Below are 24,857 nucleotides of genomic sequence, written 5' to 3'. Positions count from 1 at the left end.
CTTACTATATCTATGATTGCCACAGGCATTATTCTGTGAAGTTTGCCGAGAACCGAAGTTGCTGGCAGCGACGCTCTGAAGTCCGCCGAGCTACGCGTCACAGCCGCGTCAGCGGTCGACGAGCGTTCATCTGGCAGACGTCAGACGTCAGTTTGCCGCGTGTCCGACAGAGTGCTTGCCGCGTCGCTCCGTCCGCGCGTCGCGTCGCGTCTGATCTCGTTCATCCACGTACCCATCGTCGTCGTCGTCGTCGTCGTCCTCGTCCTCCTCGTCCTCCTCGTCCTCCTCGTCCTCCTCTTCGTCCTCGTCCTTGTCCTCGTCGTCGTCGTCGTCGTCGTCGTCGTTGTCGTTGTAGTCGTCGTCGTCGTCATCGTCATTATTGTCAACGTCCGCGACAATCGTCCCCGGGTGCAACGGAGTTCGCACGCACGTCGACCGCCACCATGGACCACGTCGGCCTGCTGTTGCAGCACTCGCAATATGTATACGCGGTCCCGGTGGGTGTCGTGCTGGTTCTCGCCATTCTCGTGTTCGCCTTCGGCTTCAAGAAGGCCGAACAGCCGCCGTTCGCCCAGTTGTCCGCGGGCTCCGACGTGGACCGAAAGCTCGCCAAGAAGCGCGGCAAGATCCGCGAGAAGGTTAGTGAAATGACGTCGTTTTTTTTTTTTTTTTTTATGCGACGCGAAGTTGCTCTTTCTCTCTCGCTCCCCCGCTTTTTCGTGCTCCGCGCCCTTTTCCCCTGTATTGCCATATGGTTGTCCGTTTGTGGTTGCGAGTCGACACGCACACACATACACGGCTAATCAGCTGGTCCCTCCAGTCCGAGAGAGGGTGGCTTGCCAGGTGGCTGTTTTCCTCCTTCCCCTCCTCGTACGCTGTGACGTAACGTTACGACACGATGGCATTTTTGTCATGTTGCCGCGTTCTTATCTCATATGTAATGCTAAATAGTTTTGTCCTTTTTAGCGGCGCTTTCTATACTTTTCCGCCCCCTTTTTGTCCTTTTTTTCAAAGTTGGACCTCTTGTTTCACTTTAAGTATAAAAAGTGCAGAAAAAAATTTAACTTTTTCTTTACAAGTACAGATTTAATTTGATTAAATATAATTTTATGGTATTAAATATAACTCTTACATTAAGCAGGATAAAATTTGAAATTAAGTCATTTATTTTGCTAAATGTGCACAAAACAAAACTTAATGAATATATGTATTAATGAGAGTTTTAAAAGAACTTTATTTTATTTAATTTTAAGTACACTATTTAAAAACTTTATTCAATATTTCTTGTTTAGAGAGAGAAAGTTGTATTATATTTTAATAATAGGCAGTATAGTTATTACTAAAGATTTCTTACATGTTTTTCTTGTAGAAAACTACTAATGGACAAATTGCATCTGAAAAAACAAGTCCAGCTAAAAAGACATTAGCTGCAAAGACAGAAGCTCCAAAGAAAGCTACGAAAGGAGATGATGTTGATGGTAAGCTAAAAGAGCGTAAGCAAGAAGACAACAAGATTACCACAACTAAAAAAGAGAAGGAGCAGCTTTCAGTTAAGATTGGCAAAGAGAACAAAGTGGAGCAGGTGAAGAATAAGAAGAATTTGAAGAATTTATTCCAGGAGAAACCTGTGGACTTTGACGATGGTTGGTTGATTTACATATATTAGCATAAAGATTGATAAAATTTGTTGTTTGCATATTGTTTTGAGCTGTTATATATATATATATTAGTACTAATATTATGATTGATAACAGGAGATTGGGAGCAAGCCTATTCTCGCAAGGACAAAAAGAATAAGAAGAAGGAGGAGGAATCTCCTTCAAAGAAAAATAAGAAAATTTCTAAGAAGGCTGATTTAATAAATGAGGCCAAGCAAAAAGAACAGGAGAAACCCGAAATCAAAGATAAGACTGCTAAAGAAACAGAAAACAAGGAACTCAAGGAGAAGGAGAAGAAGGAGGTGATTCTTACACCTATCTCTGATGGAGAGATAGATAAAGCCAAAGAAATGGATAAAGAAGAAGAGAACAAAGTATGTTTGCATTTATATAACATTGTGGCAAATTTTTTAGTTAATTTTAGTTTAATTGTTTATAAATACACAGGTTGAGAAAGTCGAGAAGGAAGAAAAGAAAATTGGAAAATCAAAGAAAAATAAGAAGGCAGCTGAGGATGAAAATACACCCACTTCGGTACCATCCACACCAAAGTCGGATAATAAGCCTGTTACGGAAGAGCCACAAGAAAAGCCAGCTAACGCGGAAAAAGTAGCTACAAATAATGAAGAGAACAAAGTGGTGGAAAGTAAAGAGAAAACTGCTGTGTTCGACGAATTGGGAGGTTTGTTGCGTTAACAATGAAATTACAAGAAACTATATTTTCGAATTGTTTAACAGATTATTTTTGTTCTAGACGTCTGGACAGAAGCAAAGCCTCAGAAAAAAAGTAAAAAAAAAGCTCGTAAAGATAACTGAGGATGATTATACGCAATGCTAATGATATTGTTCCTTACGAAAGGAAATAGAGTGAGACTCGTGCTTGGTCCAAAGGGCGTTTGTCGCTTTCGACAAAGCAGGTGTGTTTTAGATGACTTACTAATCGCGACCATCTGACCAAAAATCGTTCCTTTCTCCTTGTACATAATAGTAATTGGACTAGATTGTTCAATTAATTATGATTTTTTAGTTAGTCATGACTTCCAGGTCGCGTGAGAGCGCTAGGACGAAGGATTTTTTTGTACGTTTTTCATTTCTCTTAGTCCACTATCTTGCATTTAATAAGTCATAATTATTATCATCAACGAGATAATTCTTGTACACATATTAACTTTCTTAGATACTTTTACATATATGTCCATAATAGCATATTATTATTTCACTTGTATAATAATAGGGTTCTTTATACAGTGGATCTGTATCATAAAGTTGTGTAATGATTAAGAATGGTACTTAGACCATTTATGTCTCTTTTGTTGAGCAATCTTATAAAGAATATTTGTACAATCGTATTATATTTCTACATTAAGAAATAATTCTGTACGCATTGTCGTTTCGCTGTTACTTAAACGTCGGTCTTAATCTTCTCATATGAATGTTGAAAGGCAAAATGCAGAAAGTATATCTCCAGTATATTTGGTAATCATAATGCAGGACAATCTCCGAAAGCGGTAAACTTATATTGCTGATATATTAGTTACAATATAATGTCTCGTATTTTTCTACATAATTACTCGCTAATGATAGATTCTTTTCCGTTTCAAAGACAGCATTAGAAATCTATCTTGTAACAATTAGCAATTTTTAACACGTTTTCTTGTTGAATATATCAGTAATATAAGTTTCATGGAGCGATATAAATAACATCACAAATAATGGCACAGTATGAGTCATACCAATGTGATAACGAAAATTAATAATTTAAATAGATTTCTGATTTATGTTAATGTACATTGGTGTGTGCAATGTACATTTACAAAGATATGTATATATATAAAAATGTTAAAAATTTTAAAAAACAAAAACTACGTGATATATCTTGCGATAATTTGCAGATAATTCACAGATTCGTTAATTAATGTTGTTGTATATTTTATGTCTATAAAAATTGAACGATGACTTTGAGGAGATTTATTTGATAAAATGCAAGAGAGAGAGAGAAAGAGAATGCTGGTAAAATATATTGATATTTTTGCAATGTAAGTGTAAGTATGGATAATGCTATAATTAATGTTATAAAGAAATATTGATTTTTTGTTGAACTTTCAGAAGCTTTCAGACTTTTTTTAAAATGAAAAGTATATATTTATATATTTTTCTTTATTCATTATGACAATTTACTGAAAATGACTTGATTAATTTGCAAGTATGATAGAGAATGCTAACATATTATTTTTACAGTTACATTGTAACTAAAACACGAGATTACTATGATAACATGTTACAGCTAGCACAATTACAGTTGGCAATAGATCTTATAATTTCAATAATTTTTGTTTTATGAGCAAGCATGATAACAGAAAGAAAAACGAAAACGATATTTTTGTATAATTTTTTGCACTGAATTTTGTACGTAAGTCTCATGTTATTCAAACGTTATTTTGTAAACAGCTCTCTCTTAGACAGACTTACCATCATGTAAATTGTTCGAATAATTAAACATAGTATCGGAAAGAGATCAAACATGCATCAAAACTATCGTTTGTGAATAAGTCAACTGTTCATCTCTCATGCTATGTAGAAAGAATAATCTCTTCATCATGCATTGAAAGTGATCTACGAATTTTACGATTTTATGTATTGTGCATACCTTATAGACATTACTGTGTCAGAATACGCGTTATCAATATCCTCTATTGCTATTAGATGCTAAGCTCTATAAGGCTAGCGTTGCGCAAGAGTGTTATTAGAAATATCAGAGAGCTATTCAAGATTTCACATTTTTCTTGGAGTGTCCTAGCTTATATATATATTTTATCTGAAGAAAAGACAACAGATATATATTAAATAAATAAATATATATATATATATATATATATATATATATATATATATATATATATATATATATATATATATATATATATATATATATAAAGAAAAGATTATATATTCACATACAAGAATGACTTGATGTATGAGCGTCAGATTACTATCGTTGTTATAGAATACATGTTATGACAACATTCATTCTAAATGATTTTAAGAATCATCTGTTAACGTGTAAAATTGTATAAATAATTTTAGGAAGAAACAGAATGAATGAGAGGGAGAGAGTGATATCATACATTTAAAATTTATGACAATATTGTGATAAGAATACTATACCTGAACATTACTTGTGAATGTTGCAAACTAAAATGCTAAATCATTTATAACTTTTAAGTGTAGAAAGGGGCAACGAGGGGGAGAGGAAATCTTGGAAAAAAGTATCTGTCCTGTTTGAATAGCTATTCATATTTTGTATACTGATCATCAATATATTCTCATAAATACTTTTCTTATTTTTGTGTATTTATATATATATATATATATATATATATATATATATATATATATATATACACAAAAATAAGAAAAAGAGAGATTACTATATAGAGGAATTTCTCGAATTATCCATTTATACTTTCAAAATTTATTAAAAATTCATTATGTGGTGATGGTTGTATAGAATTACATAAAAAAAAGAAAAAAAATGAGTTTATTTATAGAACACATTGAGCGAGGTTGAATTATAAAACTGCAAGCAAAGAACTAATCATTACATCATAAATCAAATCGCTTGTGTCAATTGTATGTCTCGTGCCAAAAAGTATCATCTCTCTTCTCTGAATTATGTGTTTAAACAGCTAAGTTTCGTACAATAATTTGTGAATATCAAAAGAAATTTAGCAATCCTGTTTACGGCCATATTCTATATATTTAAGTCTTGTACGATCGATTAGATTGTAAATTTTTTTCTCATCGTATGCGCGTCGCTTGACTTTTTGTGGCATTGCAATCACCAGGGAATTTTAATTCGGATAATAATTAGCGATTATTTGAATTGCTAATTGACTAGCTAATTTAATTTATACGATAGAGCTAAGTTTTTTTCTGCGAAACTTTTATAAAATTATTTTCCTAAACAGAGGTCTGTGCATTATAAATGAAAATATGTACGTGTGATTTCGTGTATTGCAAAAAAGTAGTAGGTAGGTAAAGATATTACGGACAGTGATAATTAAATTATTATCGCGAAGTCAAGGAACCTCGTTATAAAATAACAATTAAAATATACCATTTTCTAAAAATAATCAATTCGTGAGGTGAAGTTTCAAAAATCGATACTGTTCGTATAATGATGCAATCGTTAGTTAACTGGTTAATTAGAACGGAGTACTTAACAATCGCGCGAAAGGAAAACTGAAGCGTGGCTTCTGATTCACACTGACAAGAAAGCATAAGGAAAAAAAATTAGTATATTTTTCTAAGTACTATTCTCAAAATCACATCATTATATAACATTCGCGAAAATGACAAGTATAGTTTATCGCGGCAAAATATGTGTGTTTCGAATATCACGCTTCAATACATATTTATTTGACGTCGGATGTCAAGTGCTCTGCTGAAGGGGAAGAAGAATATTTTCTCCCATGTGTCGAGTATTTTCCAGGAGATTTTCAAATGAAAATCAACAATATATAGGGACAAAAAAGTTAAAAGGGGAGACGCGAATCGACTATAAAATCGGAGAAGTATTATATTATCATTGTACATATGTATATTAATACACGAGTAATGTTCTCTAAATGTATATGTGCAATGTTGCATTGACACAGGACGATCTCCGCAGCGATCAGATTTTAAGGATATTTCTTTAGAAAAAAAAAATTAATCAGCGTCCAAAAGGAATTATACACGATCTTATTCACTTCAAAAATAGTACAAGATAAATTTTGCAATATGATAAATTTATATAACCAAGACAAGAGAAACGTGGCAAGGGAAAACTACGACAGATATTATATAGTTTCATAAAAAGAGATTCTCGGATTTGATATATTTTTTTTTTTTCATTTTTAAAATGGACTACTACATCAATGACACGACATACTTCGATTTCAAATCCATAGCGTCCTGCACATTTTTCATAGACTTAATAATAATGACGTATGGCTCGGGACACAGAGTCCATATATGTTGCATATATTTTGAAAATACATCTTTCCGATTCTTCCATCGAAATAATAACGATATAGCGCGATTACGATGGCCTATTTTAATCGCGTGATTCGATGTAATTATAATTTTATGATTGCACAGTACATACGAGGACTGATCGCATTCGAAATATCGACTGCAACATAGAGATAAGATAAGAAAAAGAGATAGTAAATAAAAGCGCGACACGACAATGTCGAATATATATATATACACATATAGAGTTACACATATATATAATTTATTTTATTCACCGATTGTTGCAAGACACATGTGACAAATTAATATTAATAAAATTCACTGTGTGTGTCTGTATGCATGCATGTGTGTGTGTGTACAAAATATGCATATATATTTCGTGTAAAATGCGTATATGTTTCGATTAACTTAAATATTATCATTATGTGTACGAACGTATTAAGGCAAAACTTGAGAGAATATAATGTATGCGTTCGAATCCAATGGAGAAAAATATAAAAAAATTGACGAGAAATATTCTGCTCTCGCGCAAATCGAAGGTAATTACGATTATATGTTCGTATTCTTGAATTTAGAATGTATATATATAATCGAAATATATTCTATATATTTGTGAAATGCAAGGATATATTATATATACATAAATATATATTTTTTGCACTTGTCTCGCGCTCGGCGAACGGAACATTTCTCGTGAAGGTACGCTTTTTGGTTGTGATATCTATGGAAAAATATGTGCGAATTATGGAATGTGTCTTAAGACAGAGAAAGAGAGAGAAAGAGAGAGAGAGAAAAGAAAGACACTGAATAAAAGTTATATTTTTCCAGCATTTAACTGGGAGCATTCACATACACACATTGCGCCTATCCAATTTGTATATATATATATATATATATATATATATATATATATATATATATATATATATATATCTATCTCGAGTATCATAGAATACACAGACAGATAGTAAAATGCAAAGCATTTCGAGTTAGTTCTTCCTTTTATTATTTATATCGAGCGATCGTATTCTGATTTAATTCATTTTTCGATGACATGCACTTTGCAATATTCTAACTCATTATGTATATTCTCATACGTTTCTTATCTAATTATTTATAATATTTTATTCAACTATATTAATAAGATTATTTAAATGCCGCATGTATAACAGTTTTAATTGATTAATATTTTTAATACATGTAATATTTTTTTTTATAAATTATTAATATCTTTTAAATATTTCTCGAAAAGCTTCTTATATGATAAGAATATAGTCTACAAATATATATATGAGGTATCTCTAGAGCAAATGCAGATTTCCAAATTTTTTCAATATAATTACATTTGCGTTATTTGCGTAAAAGACCTTTCTTTGTATACTTGCTACATTTTCTCTTAAACTGTTTCACCGGTTTTTCATTTTCCCCTCGACTATCTTTCGCTTTAACAGTTTTAGTTTCAAGATCTGTTATCGATCTTCTCGTTTTGCCGTTGACCAACAGCCTAGCGGACTTTCTAGACGATCTGCTCTTGCTCTTGACCCGCTTCTTGCCCTTCTTCTTTTTCTTTTTTTTCTTACGTTCCATTTTGGCGATTATTGCTTCGGTGTCCGCGGAGATTTTAATCTTTGGCTGCTGGATGGCAATGGGCACCCTTACGAAAGAGTCGTAGAGGACATCTCCGCAAAATTCGCCGAAACAATATTCCTCGCCGCATTCTCTGCAGGTTTTTACGCTGCTTTCGATTATTCCCGCGCGATTCTTACTTCGTCTAATAGGGCTTGTTGGCGAACGACGTTCTTTCATTATGGTCTTTGCCTCTAATTTGCCCATCTCCACCTTGTAGGATTTATTAATTATTAATTAAAAAAATGTATTAATTATTAAGACAAAAGAATCGCATTTTATTTTTGCGCGAATAAATTAAAATAAACATTATATAAGAAAATTGTAAAATAAAATTAATTAAACTTTAAGATAAAATTATACATTTTAGAAATATTGATATCTTTAAACAAATATAAGTAATCTTACTAATCTCGAAAACATTTCTTCATCCTGACGAAGCTTTGGTCTGATGGGAGTAAGCATTCGCCAGTCGATGGCGACTTGTTGCAACTCTTGCAGATCCAATTCTCTCATGTCTGGTGGAACTGGATCACCGTAAGTCCATTCCCTGCCGATGGCTTTCAGTTCTTTCTTGGTCGCTTTCCAGGAAAACTCTTTGTCGCGGACCTTGGTGTCTTCTCTTTTTACCTTTATACAATTTTTTTTTCCAATTAATTAATTACTATTAAAAGTATATTCTATAATATTTTCATAATAAATCCCGCAATATAAAATAATAAGATTTTTTTATTTTTATTCCAATAATTGTGTAATTATCACATAAGGACAAAATTAGATTTTTTCATAAATTTTTATATTTATGTAATTCAAATTTTTGTCTTATATTATTATTAGAAGAGTCAGACCTTTTCCGGTTTGATCTTAAATTCCGGACATTGTTCCTTGAGTCGCCGAAACTCCTCGTAAGAATTACAAGTTGCCTTGCTCAAATCGGGTATCAAATTCCCATCCTTCTTATCGTCCTTTAATAGATCGTCCAATTGAAAGGCCATTATCTAAATCTGCAATGCGAGAAAGGCGTTTAAATCCTTCTCATTATTTGCTTGAAGAAACAACGTATTTTTCGGCAAAAACCCCTTGTATTCTACTTGATCTCACTTTCTATGCAAACGAAAAGAAAAACGAAAGGAAGTAACGAAATTCTGCGGATATTTAAAAGACTTCGGACGTAGCGGGTGAGACCAGACATCGCTCTGAATCCCACTCTATTTGCTTCATTAAAAGGCCCTGAAAAAAAAGACAAACATATTTTAAAAAAAGAATACATTAAACTTCTACTAAATATCTGTCGATAAAATTAATTAAATAAATTTTCTTTAAAATTTACCATATCTTCAATCTAAAATTAATGGAGGAAATAATAGCGAAATAAACGTGGCATTGGGATATTATTTTGTAACAATTATTTCTCAGCGTGGTTTTATTCCATTTTTATTCCATTTAAAATAGTTACTCTTAATTAGCTTTATGATGATTTTCACGATTGAAAAAAAAATTTTACAACCATATTATTTGATTGCAACGTACGCTTCGCAACGATGACAGCTTGGATAAAATCTCTTGTCCGCACCAGACATTGGAATTATCATTGTCCGATCGTTTTGCGCGGTTCGCGTTGCGAGAAGTGCTATCAGATCGTATCTTTTTTTCCGCACGATCCTCAATATTAATCTTGCCATTTTTGTCGATTCGTAGAGGCACAACGGAATTCAGGCTGTCCATCGATAAATCGGCGTCGTAATTCTCGAGTTTCACTTTACGCCTGACGGTGTTCCGGCTCTTCGACTTTCCATTATTCGATTTTCGCCGATCGGGGGACGGCGACCTAATTCAAATTAATCCCATCTCGTGAAATTTCGATAATAATTGACACAATCGTACAATAATTGATTTAAAAATAAGTTGAAGCTTTTTCTTGCTTCACAAAAAATTATATTACTTTATTTATTAATTTATTTTCTTGCAACGATACAATTTCAATATTTTTATTTTATTTTATTTTATTTTCATTATTTGTTGTAATTGCATTTAAAGTTGCATGTTTTAATTTATACTTTTTAAAATTTTTTACCTAGACCCTTCGTCGCTAGATTCGACTTGTCGCCTTCTTAATCTTAATCTTCTTTGATAGTGAGGATCTTTCTCACTTTGCGTCCGATATCGTGTTCCTGGGCTAAGAATGTTTTTAATTCTTTTTCATATTTACGTGTAATTATTGAAAAATATGTTTACATATTTATTATTATTTTGTTGATATTACCGATTAGCGTTCCATCGCGGTCTGCTATCGAGCGTGGTTCTGGGTTGTGATTTCGATCGCGGAAGCGTTTTTATGGAAATTTCCTCCCCTGGATTCACATTGCTCGACCTTTGAACGATTATAATCATATATTATGACATCGTAATTTTTACTAACGAATATTTTAAAGCAATTTTTACGCCAAACAAGATGATAATAGATTCATGCTTTAGCGGATGCATTCAAACTTTAAGCAGCAAATTTTCATGAAATCCCTCAACAAAAAATAATATCACAAATGAAGAAAAATGTCAAACGCTATAAGTAACGCTTTCTATTTTCTTAGGAAATAATTAAGAACATTTCACTTACTGGATACTTTCCTCTCGCGGATCGACAGACATTTCGCGACAAAGCGTTTTATGATCATCGAGCTTATCATCTAATTAATGTACACTATGAAATAAAAGAACGATAATTACCGGCAGGTACTACTGCATGCAGGGAAGAATGTATAGTTGTCGTTCGGCTCTAAGAAGTGCGACATCGCGGTCACTTTTGGCGACTCACTTTTCAACGTTTCTTCGACTGGCATTCGTCGTATCCTTCCGGTCCTTTGTCCCTTCAGCATCTTGATCCCTGATCGATTGATTCTGTAGCTTCTCCCGCAGTTCCTGGACGTCGGACTCTACGTCTGTCTGGGTGCCAAAGTCTCGGCCGGCCAGCGCTCTGTATTTGCTGGGTGTCAACAGTCTGTTCTCCACGAGGGCCGACGAGGCTTTCCTCGGATACCTGGCACTTCCGTTGTTCCTCATGATCGTGTTTAGACCCAGCGATAAATAATCGGCAGTGTTCTCCGCGAATCTACGCGGGCTCGGCGTCATCACTAGATTCACCAGTTGCAAATTCGCCCTGCTCAGGATCTCCGGATCCTCCAGTCTTCCGCTCAATACGATCGCCACGTCTTTGCTCACGGGTACCTGGAGAGGCTTTGGAGTCGGGTCTAGCGTAGCCTCCTCCGACTTGTCCGCGTAATTCGGTTGCGAACAATCTTTCTGCGAATCTTTCTGCGAGTCGTTTTCGCTTTCGCGATAGTTGTCGGCCTCCTTGGCGTCCTTTGGACTTTTGGATTTTTCCACGGGATAATCGGGGATAGAGTTTGCGCTTTGTTTTTGTGCTTGTGAACAATTATCTTCTTCCACGTTAACGGTCGCGTTTAATTCATTGGAAGACTGCGTCACCACGTCGTTGTTCTCATCGATATGCCCATCTCGTTTCCGCCGATTCTTTCGCTCTTCTTTCGCTAGTCGTTCAGCAGCTTCAAGCACCTCGCGCATCGTCTGCGCCTTCTTCAGCTTTGCCGCTTCCTTCTCGCGTAATATCCTTTGTTCTTCTTCGAATCTACAGAATTGAATTCATCAGTAATTTTATAATTAATAATAAAAATTTATAATATTGTATTTTGCGAAATATTTATATATACTGAATTTTTATATTATTTGATTTATACACTACATATTTGTATACAGTTAAATTAATTACATTAATAATAAATTAATTTATGTTTTTTAAATTTTTGTTTGTGTATTATTTTATGTATTTTACCTTTCCATTTCTTTTTCTCTGTGTCGTTGGATTCGTTCATCTTCCAATCTTTCTTCCCTCATCCGCCGCTCTTTCTCCTCTTTCCTCTGCCTGTCCTTTTCTTCAAGTTGTTGCTTAATAGCATTTTGCAATTCCAACGCTTTCTGCCGCCTCGCTTCACGTTCTTGAAGGATGTCCGCGTCCACAGGAATGTTCTGACCCCGAAGATAAGATACTTTGTTGGTATCAGAGCTGGTTGAACCTGTTGTCGAACTATCCGGGCTGCTAGCGCTATCGTGATTGATCACTAAAACCTTGATCACAGAGAGATAGATAAGCAATTTTGAATTTTTTCATAATAAATTAACAAGAAAAAATGTCAAATTGTCATAATGCTAATATAGCATATGACAGTTGTATGTATATTTTGTGTTTGTTTTTCAAAGTTGAATGATAAAAATCATAAAAAATGAAACAAATTCTCTCGACTGATTTAGAATTTCAAAGATATTCAACAAGTTTTTAGTAGACATACTTGACTCGACTGTCCTAATCTTGATAACCAAGAGGGTGGCGGCGGATCGCTTCTTCCGTCTTGACCCCAGACGCTGCCCCACCTTGGCCTGTTTAATTCGCCTAGTCTGCCAGACGAAAGTCTCCTCGAGGGTGGCAATGAACTTTCCGGGGTGGTGCAATAAGGGTTCTGCCAAGTTTTTTCTGTCATTTCCATTCTGGATGCTGCTTTACCATCATCCTTAGGTAGAACTCCTTGAGTTGAAAAAAAAAAAAATATAAAAGCTTTATTAATAAAGAAACTAATTGAATCATGTGTGTTAATTAATACTATCCAGAAACTTTGCTATATTTATTTATTATATATTTATTTTCATAAATTTTAATTTTCTCTCTCCTTCACACATACATAAAAGTAAGATTTCCTTCAATAAAAAAAATTTTTTAAATTGCTTTTTTAATTTTATATGGTATATTGCTTTAGACATTCGTATAATATTACAATTACACAAAATATAGGGATTAAAGTTCAGAAGAACTCACTTTGCCCTGCCTGAGGTACATCGATGGAATCGCTCGCGTAACCGGAAGTTTCGCCTTCGCGTTCCTCGCCCGGTGAACCGTAATGACGAGGTTCTTTATGAGTCTCGCGGTGATTGTTGGAACGATGGTGTTCCAGTTTCTGCGACCTCTGCGACTGGTATCGCGATCCCTCTACGCCGAAGTCACGCTGTTGTTCCTACAAAACGAGACGGTGAAGTTAGATAAAACGCCCTCGAAAAACAGAAGGAAGGCGTGTTCGCGTGATCGAGCGCGAGGGTTCCGGCTTTCGTGGCTGAAAGGAGGAATAATGTTCTTTCGTGTCCTATATATGTATATTGCGGCTACGAATATTACAAATGTCGTACCTGTCGGAGACGTCGGGACATAATCATCGCTACATAAATCATGCACAATCTAGTTTTTCTTTATTTCCTTATTTTTGTCTGCTTACAGATATAATGAAAGCTGTTGCATAGTAAATAATATTTATTTGTAAAATTGGATAAATATTCATACAGTTTATTAATTTTTTACCTATTTATTTATTTCACATATGTATATGTACGATTTCTATATAGAAACTTAGTAATTAAATAGGGATGCTTGCGATCGATAAATTAAAATAATTAGTACCACAATATAATAGTTCTATAAATAAAAATAATTAAAATTAATAAATTAAAATTAGTACTATAAATTAAAATAATTAGTGCATAATTAAAAGATCAATGTCCACTTCTTCAGTAAAAGAATTAATCTTTTCCATTAAAATTAATTCTTTTACATTAAAAAAAAAGATTAAGCTACTACGTCGATTTTTTTCAGTAATTCAGTCTAAACAGTTTTAGGGCAACAATTGCGATAAAATCAGATTCGTATATTTTGCGTCGTAAATGGTTTTAATATTGAGGGGTGTAGAGAATGAACTGAATGTCCGTTACTCTTAAGTTTGAAAGCAAAGTGTATAGCCTTTGAGGTCGTTGAACCTTAATCGCACGATAAGAATCGATTACCGGACTGCCTTACTTTTGCTTTTTCCTTGCGAAAGGGCAATGTACTATCGAGTGTTGCTTGCAATTAATGAAATCATGATTAGGTCGTTAATTTAATAGATCGTCGAATTTAAAAAAATTAGGAAATTGGAATGAAAGTTGTTTCTCTTTCCAAGTAAAGACGCAATCATGTTCTACTTGTTTAAGTATATATTATATTTTCTATCATAGGAACTGTAGTATTTCTTGCAATAAGATAGTAAATAGTGTTCTGATAAATAAGGCTGTATAATATATAAGATAAAAGAGAAATTCTCGTTTTACCTTCTAATATCTTCGACGTATAAATAATATAAATCTGTACTACTTAATTATTCGATTACTTTAGCTGGTTATGTGATTGTGACCAGACATTGTTGCAATACACAAGTAAACTTACGGTAAGCGATTATTTATTCAAGTGATGATAACACGCGCAATGTTCTTTTTATTTGTAGCAAAATCCTCTATCGAGCTTAGCAAAGTTATTAATTTATAATCCGATCGATTCCAATTTTATGTCGAAAGGAATTTCACGATAATTTTTAAAAATTTGTTTTTTATTTTTATAAAGATGGAAAATTATTTTATCAAGAGATATATGAACATATAAAAAAAAAAAATAAATGTATCTACAAGCTACTGCCTACCAGTTGAGAAAAAGATTGGAATATAATTTTATCCATGGAATATTTGTATGCAATTTAAAATAGATCTACAAGATTGTCCTATATATATTTTTAATATTTTTGATATATTCTATATTAATATATATATTTTTATATATTTTTAATAAATAAGTAATGATATATATTGAGTGTTTTAAATTCTTTTCTTACAAATTTTTAAAAATTTGTTTTTTATTTTTATAAAGATGGAAAATTATTTTATCAAGCGATATATTCACATATAAAAAAAACAATAAGTATATTTACAAAGACTGCTTACCAGTTGACAAAAATACTGCTGTTGTTCCTTGTTGAAAATCGGGGGCAAACTGGGACTCCTGCGTCTGATTTGCGTCATGTCCATCTGATCCCGGAGATTAATCAAACTACCACTGTTGTAGTCGAGGCACCTGAGGTTGTTGTTGCCGTTTCCGGAACTTTTCGTCACCAAACTTTTTAGACTGACGGTGCTTCCATAACGTCCGGTCGCACGAAGGGGTTGCGCGGAACGCTTATCCTTAATTTCTTCCAAGGACAATCTGACGTCATTCGAATAAGTGCTGCGTCATGGATTTTTTAATTTAAATATCATCGAAAAGAAGAAAAATTTAATGACGCGTATATAAATCAAATAAATTTTAAATTATTTAATAAAGTAAATTTTATTAAATAAATTAAAACAATTTAAAAGAATCTAATTTAAAAGAATCTCGATTAAATAATTTTTTTTCTAATGTTATATAAAACAATTAATACGCAATAAATCAATAAATTAATTCATAAAAAGCATTATGTAATATATAATAACGCTTTGATGAACTTACCGAATGTGGGTGCGGTTGTAGTTGTTATTTGCTTTCAGAGGTCCCCAATTGGCACCAAGACGAGCCATCTCTTCTATAGGATCGAAACAAAAGAATATTTTAGACATATTTATTTATTCACATATATTTTACTATAGATTTAAATATATGTAATATATTGAGCACACAACTTAATAAAATAATATAAAATATAAAGAATAATTTTTTAGCTATGACCGGGTGGCGCAGAAATCTTGTACTGTAAAAATTCCGCTCGCTTAAAATTACTAATTGTTAGTTTATACCTACCCCTTTCCTTTGCCCATTGAAGTCTCTTTTGTTCTACCAGGGATGTTCTTCCGATCATAATCGTACGCGATTCCCGCGGGAAGAGGTAACGCGCGAAAACAACGATGAACGCGATCGAAAGAGATAAAACAAAGACTCTAAACTAAACCCTTACCCATGACAATTGTCCATTTTCGATTGCCTACCTATGTTGGATCAGCAACTGTCAGCGGAAATTCCCATCAGCAATATTTCGAGCCAGACTATATATTTTGTATCATTCGATGTTCGTTCGCCAAATTGTCTTTAAAAAATCGCTCGCACATATTTTTAATATTTTAACGTAAAATCATTGTGTACTCTAAGCGTACTATTACATCTGAAAAAGGTCTATCATTGAAGCTTTTCATTAAAATTCATTTTTCATATAAAATTTAATATTAGATTTTATCGCGTCAATTGAATATAAAAATGTTCTATTATTAAAAGTTTCAATTTTATTGTCAAAAAATATTATTAAATGCTTTATATTTCTGTAAGTTAATATTTTAGGAAATAATTAATTATCTCTATATTTTTCTCTCTCGATTTTCTCAATACATTATAGATATCATCGCACAATTAAAATAAATTAAAACAATAGGAACAATTGAATCACAGAAATTTAAAAACCCATTTTATTTTCGAACGCGCGATCATCTACTTTTTTAGCTGTCATCAAATTCTTCAAATATACATCATCGAAAATCGATTCCTTGCATTGTGCTTTTCCGTTAGTCGGAAATTATCGAACAACCTACTTTCTCGATTGTCAACCAACACTCCACCTTTTCTAAGATCTTTTATCGTTTCGAGTTTTGCGAAAAAAAGAAAAAAAAAAAAAAAATGTGCGAATTTTTAATCTAAGATGATAATCCGAAATTAATCTGACGTTGCGCAAAATTCCGTAAACAGTTTCTCCGTACTCGCGGCACCGCGGCTTCTCGGCATGTCAATGTTTGTGAGACTGCGGCAGGAACCAGGCGAGGTGGTCCGGGTTCACCTGGCACGACCGGACATACACCGTTACGATGCCGAAGAAGCCGACGCAAATGGGTGTCGCGATTCGATCGCGCGTTTCCATAGGAACTATCGGCCACGCGAGTTACGCTCCCTTACACCGTGTGTCTTCTCTCAGGGTCGATAATATTGATTATTTGCGATAAGGGATAATGACCTCCAGTTTCGCGGTCAGAGATCACATTCCTAACGATCGCGCCGGCGATGAGCTTCCGGTATTGGCGAACATCTCGTTTTTAAGAGACATAAGTAATTTTAAAAATATAGATTGAAAAATAATTTTTCTGCTAACAATAAGTATATTTATGCGTTTCCGATGACGAAATGATACGATGTACAAGCTGTCTTTCAAAAAATAAAAATAATACTGTCAGAATTTAAAAATAAAAAATGTAAACAACTTTTTTTTACTTACAAAGAGAGTGATGAGTTTAACCGAATTTTTACAGTTTGTAGAGAGAGAGAGAGAGAGAGAGAGAGAGAGAGAGAGAGAGAGAGAGAAGTTATTAAATATATAATTATAGTCTAAATTTATATATGGTTTTGTATTTATATTTGTAAATTTATTTCACCACAACGGAATGAGATATTAAAGTTTTTTTCAACGGTACAACATAATTTCTTTCTTAAATTCAGCTTAATTAACTTTGCGAAAAAGTGGGTCTAGTGAAAATTAATTTTTTTTTATTATTTTCGGGTTTGTTGTTTGAGCTATAAATTTTTCCTTTGTAACATAAATAAATAATGTACAGTGTACAACGCAGCACAATTAAGAAAATATTAAATTCAAAAAATGCGGGTTTAATTTCGCACACGCAGGAATTTCGCAACGCGTGGTAAAATTACACAGTACTTATATATATTTCTATTTTATCTAATTGTAAGAATAAAAAGCAAAATTGTAATGTTATTAAAGCAGAAAAAGATAATCTGTACATAAAATTAAATTAAAAAAAAAGTAATTATTTAAATTAAATTTTTTATTTAATTTAAAATAATAATTTAAATCTTTTCTCGATACATTATCTATCGAACGAAGAGATTCTCGATTCACAAATGATTCACGAATGATTTTATATTTCATGGATTTCACTCGTCGCGGTCCTGGCTCCTGAACACAAAATGGATTTCTTCTCGTGCGTACAGTGCGTTGTTTTGTCATCAATCATTATCGCTTGTCGCAGATATTTCTTCTGATCTTTTCGGACAGAATAAATATTCTGATTTAATAAATAATTATGTCGCTGGACCAAACAGTGTGTGAAGGTAAAATATTTACATGTTAAATAAAAGACGATTGTTAGAGACATGAAAACAGTTAATCGTAACTTGTTTATTAATTAATGACCCTGTTTTTGTATTGTTTTTAAAGATTACGAATTGAGAGAGAAAGTTTAACTACATTAAATTATTGATTATCTTGTTTGACTGATTTTTTAATAAATGATTCGGCAATTTCGAGGTTATCTCCCCTCAAGTTTAAGCTTAATGTTTTCACACTTTCAGACCTGAAAGCTTTCGAAAGGCGACTCACCGAAGTTATTGCTAGTCTACAACCAGCTACTACACGATGGAGAAGTACGTTCTTTAATTTTGCTGTGCGCTTACTGCATTTTACAGAAACTACAGTAGCGATCTATTTATAATTACTACAATGTAACAAGTATTCTCTGAATTATAATTTTTATTATATTATTATACTTATTATATTATTATATTATACTTATTATATTTTAATGCCCTGATTATACTCAATGAATTGTATTACTAAATCAATTAGGAGTTTCTTGTAATTCTTTGTCTCGCTAATAACTTTAATAATACCTACTTTCATATTCTTGCAGTGCTCCTGGGCTTGATCTCCATCTGCACTGCTATCGGTGCTTGGCATTGGTTGACGGATCCCAATACATCAGCAGTCTCCTTTACGCAGAGTTTATGTAATCATCCATTCTTTACAATGGCTAGTATAATATTAGGTAAGTATAGAATTTATGTCTGTTTATATTTTACACATAAGCATTGTTATTATGTCAAGAAATTATTATTACAGTAATATTATTTATGATGGGAGTGCATAGACGAGTGATAGCACCCAGTATTATAACTCAGCGAGCCAGAAGTGTGCTTGGTGATTTCAACATGAGTTGTGACGATACTGGAAAATTGATTTTGAAGCCCACTAGATCTCCGCATCCTCACGAGACTTAAAGAATGTTTGTACCTATAAATAAAATATATATAAATGTTAATATAAAATATATATATAGAATATACATTGTGATTTTTTTATATTACGTGATATATTCATCATGACATGAATTTGTATATTTTAATTTCTAAAATTTTGCTGTATTATATATATATATATATATATATCCTTTTTTTTATAGTGCATAATAAATTTATGCATTTCAACATGATGTTTAACGAGTATATGTATATATTAAAACATTTAGTTTTGCATGTCATCCTGTGTAGGGACTATATTAATCTTTTTTAGATTATTTCAATAATAGTATATATATATATATATATTGTTGAAAAAAGAATTTTCTTTTTTTTTTTTAATGTTGAACACTGATTTTGCATGTCTTCCTTACACAGGAATCATGTTAATTCTGTATATAATTCCAATTTGAATATATGTACCGTTGAAACAAAATAGTACAAGTATACAATATATATTTCAAACATCTATTTTCCAACATTTTTAATAATCTCTAAGATATGTTATCGTATCTAAGAAAATGTGTAATAATCAGATGTATTCATGATAATATTGAAAAAGAAAGCAGAAAAAATCGATTTATTCCTTACAGTATAATTAATACTGAATCTATCAATGTATTCAATAAACTATATTTTAACATATGATATACACTAATTGTATTTCAAATGTAGTTCAAACCAATACAACAATTATATTACAGATTTATTAGACTAATAATGCAATTTTGTATCATACACTTTGTTATTCTTGTATTTAGAATTTAAAATTAGCTGGAAATATACACTAAATGTAAAAAAATTAAAAAGTCGCGGTGTATATAACGATCAAAACATTTATTCTCAATATTTTCCATATTACAATCTTTTCTTTTTCAATATGCACGCAATTTGTCTTTTTAAAATAGTTACAATATTATCTATGAGGACTACCGTTCGTTTACAATCGGATATTTACGAAGATCGTCTCGTCAGTTCTAAGAAAAATCATACTAAACTACAGCGTATATACATGTGATGGTATATCCGATCTCAGAGTGTTACTTCAATGTACCGCCAATAAACAATGACATAATTGAAAAATATGTAATAAAACATCTCTAATAATTATACAGAGGTCTGGTACGCAAGACCCTGTCGTTTTAAAAAATACAATAAACCACCTCTATTCTGGATCCTTTCTTTTCTTACTCCGATCGATTCTGAAATTTCCAGAAAAGGAGGTTCTATCGTAAATGTATAGATGCCCATATCACCGATTCACAATCAGTCGAAAGTTAGCTCGACTAGCCCGTCATGTAAATTTTGCAAGATGCGTTGTGCATTTTTATCATTTAGAAGAATCTCTATAGCATTCTGGTTATTTCATTTAGATATTTTACGATTTTTCGTAGCGTTTTGCACAAAGATTCGATGTACTCGGACATCTTTATAGAATTAGTTTGAGAAATGAATCAGTACGATACAGTCTCGGATACAGAATAAATTGTACAAATTTTATGAAATATTTTAAATTTGTCGGATATTGCCACAGGAACATTTGTTATGGTTCATATGCCATATTATTATACATTACATAGGATTTTCCACATAACGAGTCATATCGTACAAATGTATTTACGTTAGCCATATATAATTACAGTAAATTGTTTTACGAAAAAGGACTCAAAAAGGAGAGCTGAGCGACTCGTCATTTAAAGTATAAAATCCAAAATTACAATGCAAACTTTTGTAATAGTTCTGTACCCTCATCCAAATATTTATTTCCAAATATTGTATTCACTATCATTCAGTATCATTCAGCCTCAATAACTCCAGTCTCGTCTCATTTATTAATATTTCCCCGTTTCATATTTTACGTTCATATATGTATAGGGCTTCTAGTCATACATCAGATTTATCAAATATTCCTCAGTACAAAGTTATCATTCACGATAATCCCTGCATTCGTTCCTTCACTGCCGTATAAAACTCTCATACTATGGACTTTTCGTCTCTCTATTCACACAAATTAAAGTGATGAACTATGTAAACATCGCTTGCGTCACAAACTCGCGTTACACTAGTGCATGGAAAACAGATCTCCGGCGGAAGGAAGAGGCGCAAGCCCGCCAGTCACGTCGGGCAATTGCGTTAAATCGGGAAGATTCGAAATATGAGACTTCACCTCTGATCGAACCGCACATACCTTCTTCAGCTTTTCTTTATAGTCCTACGAATGAAAATAATCTTTTGTAAAATATAGAAATTAAAATTCTTGTTATTTATGCAATTATTAATTTAATTTAAACTAACTGGTATTTCAAGTCTGATTTGCTTTGTAACAATACGTTTGATTTTATGAATAACAGTATATTTTTAGCAAATGAATCATATGCCATCATAATAATAATTATAAATAATTTATAATATATTTATATTATCAATATATAAATAATTATACTATGTAATTAAATAAAATAATGTCTGCATTATAAAGAACATGTCCCAGATTTTATATAAATTTTTTACTCTCAAATTTACGCCGACATGGACAATAGGAAAAGAAAATGATAATTATACCTCTAAGGTGCTTTGTGCCTGCTGAAGTAATTGTCTCTGCGCCAAAGTGTAATCTCGTAGCATCGTCAGTAATCTCCTTCTATCTTCCATTTCGGCTTGTAATCGTCCATTGTAATCGGCCAGAAGAGCGGCAGCCTCGTTCACCGCGGCGCTCAACTGATCCGCGGCCGTTCGATCGGCGAGATTTGCGAGCAGCGAGACCTCCGAGACTTCCGGAGGCAAGGACGCGATTCGTTCCCTAACACCGGCGTCTGAGGACGCGGTATTTTCCAGATCCTGAAAAGCACAGAGAACATTAGTCTGATAATAACGTTTTAGATCTTTCAAATATTCGCATTGCAGAAATCTTCATTGCGTCGCTACATTTAATACAACATATTCTATTCGTGTCAGACTAAGCAAATTATATGACAATTCTACAATGCAATTAATAACAAAAAATAGGTTTATAAAAAAGTATGGCATTGTGACAAAAAAGTAACGAGTGTAATATTTCTTATATCAAAGCAAAGCACACAACGATCAATTGCTAAAAAATCAGCATCCACTCGAGTTACTTCGCGGAAAACAAAATTCTTAAAAAACTGAAGAAAAAAAAAAAGAATATACAAATATAGTTTATTTGGAGAAAAAAAAAGAGCGACTAATACAACCAAACAAAACACAAAATCGATAGGGTAGATATGTCAGAGTTGTCAAAGCGTCTGCTGATATGCCTCATGGATTCAACATGTATTTCCATATGAATAAAATATTTTATTGCTAACGATACAAATTCCGAATCATGATTGTTGCTTGTATAATTAATAAAATTAACCATTAAAGCTTTGATGAGTTCCTCGGTTTCTGGTGGATCACCGGCAGGGGTTCGTGGGCTTAATGTCACATGAAGCTCTTTGGTGCCATCCACCTCGACTTCAGTCTCAGATTTTTTCTTTTCCTTCTTCTCCTTCTGCAAACAACAAATGGATGTTAGTTTTACTTTTTTACTCATCATAAATTAATTTAAAATCAGTTTTATAATTATATATTATATATTATAGTTTGAAAATTATAAATTCAGAAACTGAAATTATTTGGAGATATTGTAAGATCTGTACTACATATTTATGGAATATATATTATATTACAAAAATTATATATATAAATAATCTCTGTTGTTTCTATACTAATATTATTTCCAAATTAAAAGCTTTTAAATTATATATATTAAAAAAGTTTCTCTCTCTTATATATAATTTAAACAAGAACATACCTTTACTTTCTCTATTTCAATTTTTGGTTTCTTTTTCGGCGGTGTTATAGAATCTTTCTCAGATTCTACGAAAGCTGTTTTAAACTCTGCTATCTGCACTTTGTCATAGACTCCTCTCTCTTCCCAGATTTGCAATAACCTGTTTAACCGGTCCCTTGTCTTTTCATCAAAACCTTTCATGTGTTCAAATGCTTTTGGTAAGACTGTTTCGAATTCCTTTCCAAACTCTGGTCCTTTTTTTTTGCTATTTTGGATGACATCATTCGCCAGATACATAAACATTAATTTGCGATTGTCCTTCACTGTAAGAATGTATGTTGAAAACCGTTAAATTCATATATATATGTATTAAACAATTTTTATATGAAAAAACAGATAATATTTTACAAATAATGATATCTATGTTCTTAAATAAAAATCTATATCTTTATAATTTAATATTTTCAATTATAACACAATTATCACAAAAATTTGCATTTTTAAAAGTTATTCTCATTTAAATACCACTTATAGCCTCATAGTAAATTCAAATACGTTGCTATTATTATTCGCTTCTATAATGAGCATTGTCGTATAATCTATACCATTATCTCATTTAACAAGATGCTGACAATAACAAATATTTCCAAAAATATATCATTTAATATTTAAAACACTATCATTGAATGAGTCAAAGGTAAACAATACAATAGTATCCTTCAAGTTCATTGAAACCATTCATCCAAACTTCATAATCCTACATCATTAAAGACAATTTTCCAAGCCACGAGAAGACGCGATCGTTCGGGCTACATAATTGAAGCTGCATTAAATAAATCTCAATCCCCACGTCATGTGTAGTGTATAACCTAGAAATTTCGATAACGTTCGCAAAAGCTCGCCAGAGAAAGAGAGAAATGGAGAGAGAGAGAGAGAGAGAGAGAGAGACGACGTTCTTCTACCACGTCGTCGAACTCGAGAGCGTCGTCCTCTCGACTCGGCGGTAGATTGGGACGGGACACAACTTCGTTTACCTTTGCACATCTCCTTGAACCAGATCTTGACGATGGTCGGATGGTGTTTTCTGTGATGTATGAGCCAGAGCGAGAGCGTCTGGATGCTCTGCTGCGATGGGTTCAGATCCATCAGCCGTTTAACCAGGGCGCTCTCCGTGAAGCCCGTCATCGCGTCGGCGACCTTGTCAGCGAGGGCGAACCGCCGGCGCCGGGATCTCCAAGGGTCTCGGCTACAATTTCCGACTCTCTCCTCTCGCCTTATCTTCGCCGACTACTCCGCGTCCCAACGACATACGTACACGAATATCGCAATCGCACAACAGCTGAATCCAGCGCGACGTACGGATATATATATATATATGTGTGTCTATGTGTTGTGTAAGTGTAACGTGCGCACATACGATCAAGGTTAGTTTTCACGAGGCCGTCTCGAGACCGCTCGTTCGAGCGACTGAAAGGACACGTGACCGAAAGTGACAAATTGACGTCACGTGGTCCTTTTCGTCGCCCAATCGTTTTCAGCGACTCGTGAAAATGTACCTTTAAAGTCACTAGATTTAGTCTAGTGACTTTATGTATCTTGACACATGAACGCCGCTGACGGATGGACAAGGTACTTGATGTTATCCTTTTTTTTTTTTTTTTTTTTTTTTTTGCGACCGTTGATAAGACAGGCTCTTTTTCTGGTTATCCTGTGAAATATACTTGAATCATTCATATATACATTTTCATTCATGAACGATACACTTGACACTTTGAATGAAATGAAATACGGCCGCCAT

The 24,857-nt window shown here is 33.1% G+C and overlaps 5 protein-coding genes across 8 annotated transcripts; 2 read left to right on the top strand and 3 right to left on the bottom strand.

The window, feature by feature from the left end:
* Positions 1-88: 88 nt before the first annotated feature.
* On the top strand, positions 89-5,532 carry LOC140672205 (uncharacterized). Its single transcript, XM_072904124.1, has 5 exons — positions 89-638; positions 1,370-1,643; positions 1,755-2,032; positions 2,106-2,340; positions 2,413-5,532. Exons 1-5 carry the CDS (start codon positions 444-446, stop codon positions 2,472-2,474), a joined length of 1,044 nt encoding a protein of 347 aa, XP_072760225.1. The 5' UTR covers positions 89-443; the 3' UTR covers positions 2,475-5,532.
* Positions 5,533-7,584: 2,052 nt separating this feature from the next.
* LOC140672207 (uncharacterized) lies at positions 7,585-9,461 on the bottom strand. Its single transcript, XM_072904126.1, has 3 exons — positions 9,152-9,461; positions 8,712-8,933; positions 7,585-8,516 (listed from the first exon to the last, which is right to left on the bottom strand). The coding sequence occupies exons 1-3, from the start codon at positions 9,296-9,298 to the stop codon at positions 8,028-8,030; spliced, it is 858 nt and encodes a 285-aa protein (XP_072760227.1). The 5' UTR covers positions 9,299-9,461; the 3' UTR covers positions 7,585-8,027.
* Positions 9,150-17,037, bottom strand: LOC140672204 (uncharacterized). 4 transcript variants are annotated; one of them, XM_072904120.1, is made up of 13 exons: positions 16,776-17,037; positions 15,997-16,365; positions 15,709-15,781; positions 15,165-15,444; positions 13,186-13,381; positions 12,665-12,897; positions 12,151-12,443; positions 11,116-11,946; positions 10,567-10,674; positions 10,378-10,479; positions 9,834-10,131; positions 9,405-9,533; positions 9,150-9,307 (listed from the first exon to the last, which is right to left on the bottom strand). In XM_072904120.1, exons 2-12 carry the CDS (start codon positions 16,052-16,054, stop codon positions 9,459-9,461), a joined length of 2,547 nt encoding a protein of 848 aa, XP_072760221.1. In that variant the 5' UTR covers positions 16,055-16,365; positions 16,776-17,037; the 3' UTR covers positions 9,150-9,307; positions 9,405-9,458. The 4 variants fall into 4 exon arrangements, with proteins under 4 accessions (XP_072760221.1, XP_072760220.1, XP_072760222.1 ...); XM_072904119.1 differs by having other exon boundaries at positions 15,997-16,354; XM_072904121.1 differs by having other exon boundaries at positions 15,997-16,354; positions 16,941-17,026.
* Positions 17,038-18,122: 1,085 nt separating this feature from the next.
* On the top strand, positions 18,123-19,875 carry Cnep1r2 (CTD nuclear envelope phosphatase 1 regulatory subunit 2). The gene is made up of 4 exons (XM_072904127.1): positions 18,123-18,300; positions 18,541-18,612; positions 18,879-19,013; positions 19,088-19,875. The coding sequence occupies exons 1-4, from the start codon at positions 18,273-18,275 to the stop codon at positions 19,243-19,245; spliced, it is 393 nt and encodes a 130-aa protein (XP_072760228.1). The 5' UTR covers positions 18,123-18,272; the 3' UTR covers positions 19,246-19,875.
* A 208-nt stretch (positions 19,876-20,083) lies between these two features.
* Positions 20,084-24,419, bottom strand: LOC140672206 (regulation of nuclear pre-mRNA domain-containing protein 1B). Its single transcript, XM_072904125.1, has 5 exons — positions 24,094-24,419; positions 23,081-23,382; positions 22,643-22,777; positions 21,826-22,101; positions 20,084-21,475 (listed from the first exon to the last, which is right to left on the bottom strand). Exons 1-5 carry the CDS (start codon positions 24,242-24,244, stop codon positions 21,326-21,328), a joined length of 1,014 nt encoding a protein of 337 aa, XP_072760226.1. The 5' UTR covers positions 24,245-24,419; the 3' UTR covers positions 20,084-21,325.
* Between the last annotated feature and the right edge of the window lie 438 nt (positions 24,420-24,857).

This window comes from Anoplolepis gracilipes, chromosome 13, assembly GCF_047496725.1.
Source record: "Anoplolepis gracilipes chromosome 13, ASM4749672v1, whole genome shotgun sequence".
In the NCBI taxonomy this organism is placed as follows: domain Eukaryota; kingdom Metazoa; phylum Arthropoda; class Insecta; order Hymenoptera; family Formicidae; genus Anoplolepis; species Anoplolepis gracilipes.
This window is presented reverse-complemented; position numbering and strand designations above follow the sequence as displayed.

Bases quoted from the DNA above. Each gene is read 5' to 3' on its own strand.
- LOC140672205 (XM_072904124.1), top strand. From the start codon at position 444: ATGGACCACGTCGGCCTGCTGTTGCAGCACTCGCAATATGTATACGCG. The intron at 639-1,369 runs GTTAGTGAAATG...TTTTTCTTGTAG, and splicing joins GCGGCAAGATCCGCGAGAAG to AAAACTACTAATGGACAAAT. The intron at 1,644-1,754 runs GTTGGTTGATTT...GATTGATAACAG, and splicing joins ACCTGTGGACTTTGACGATG to GAGATTGGGAGCAAGCCTAT.
- LOC140672207 (XM_072904126.1), bottom strand. From the start codon at position 9,298: ATGGCCTTTCAATTGGACGATCTATTAAAGGACGATAAGAAGGATGGG. The intron at 8,934-9,151 runs GTCTGACTCTTC...AATTGTATAAAG, and splicing joins TTAAGATCAAACCGGAAAAG to GTAAAAAGAGAAGACACCAA. The intron at 8,517-8,711 runs GTAAGATTACTT...AAATCCTACAAG, and splicing joins AAGAAATGTTTTCGAGATTA to GTGGAGATGGGCAAATTAGA.
- LOC140672204 (XM_072904120.1), bottom strand. From the start codon at position 16,054: ATGATCGGAAGAACATCCCTGGTAGAACAAAAGAGACTTCAATGGGCA. The intron at 15,782-15,996 runs GTAGGTATAAAC...TCGATCCTATAG, and splicing joins TCAATGGGCAAAGGAAAGGG to AAGAGATGGCTCGTCTTGGT. The intron at 10,132-10,377 runs GTAAAAAATTTT...AATTTGAATTAG, and splicing joins TCTAGCGACGAAGGGTCTAG to GTCGCCGTCCCCCGATCGGC.
- Cnep1r2 (XM_072904127.1), top strand. From the start codon at position 18,273: ATGTCGCTGGACCAAACAGTGTGTGAAG. The intron at 18,301-18,540 runs GTAAAATATTTA...TCACACTTTCAG, and splicing joins GGACCAAACAGTGTGTGAAG to ACCTGAAAGCTTTCGAAAGG. The intron at 19,014-19,087 runs GTAAGTATAGAA...TTATTATTACAG, and splicing joins AATGGCTAGTATAATATTAG to TAATATTATTTATGATGGGA.
- LOC140672206 (XM_072904125.1), bottom strand. From the start codon at position 24,244: ATGACGGGCTTCACGGAGAGCGCCCTGGTTAAACGGCTGATGGATCTG. The intron at 23,383-24,093 runs GTAAACGAAGTT...ACATTCTTACAG, and splicing joins GTTCAAGGAGATGTGCAAAG to TGAAGGACAATCGCAAATTA. The intron at 22,102-22,642 runs GTTAATTTTATT...TGTGCTTTTCAG, and splicing joins AACTCATCAAAGCTTTAATG to GATCTGGAAAATACCGCGTC.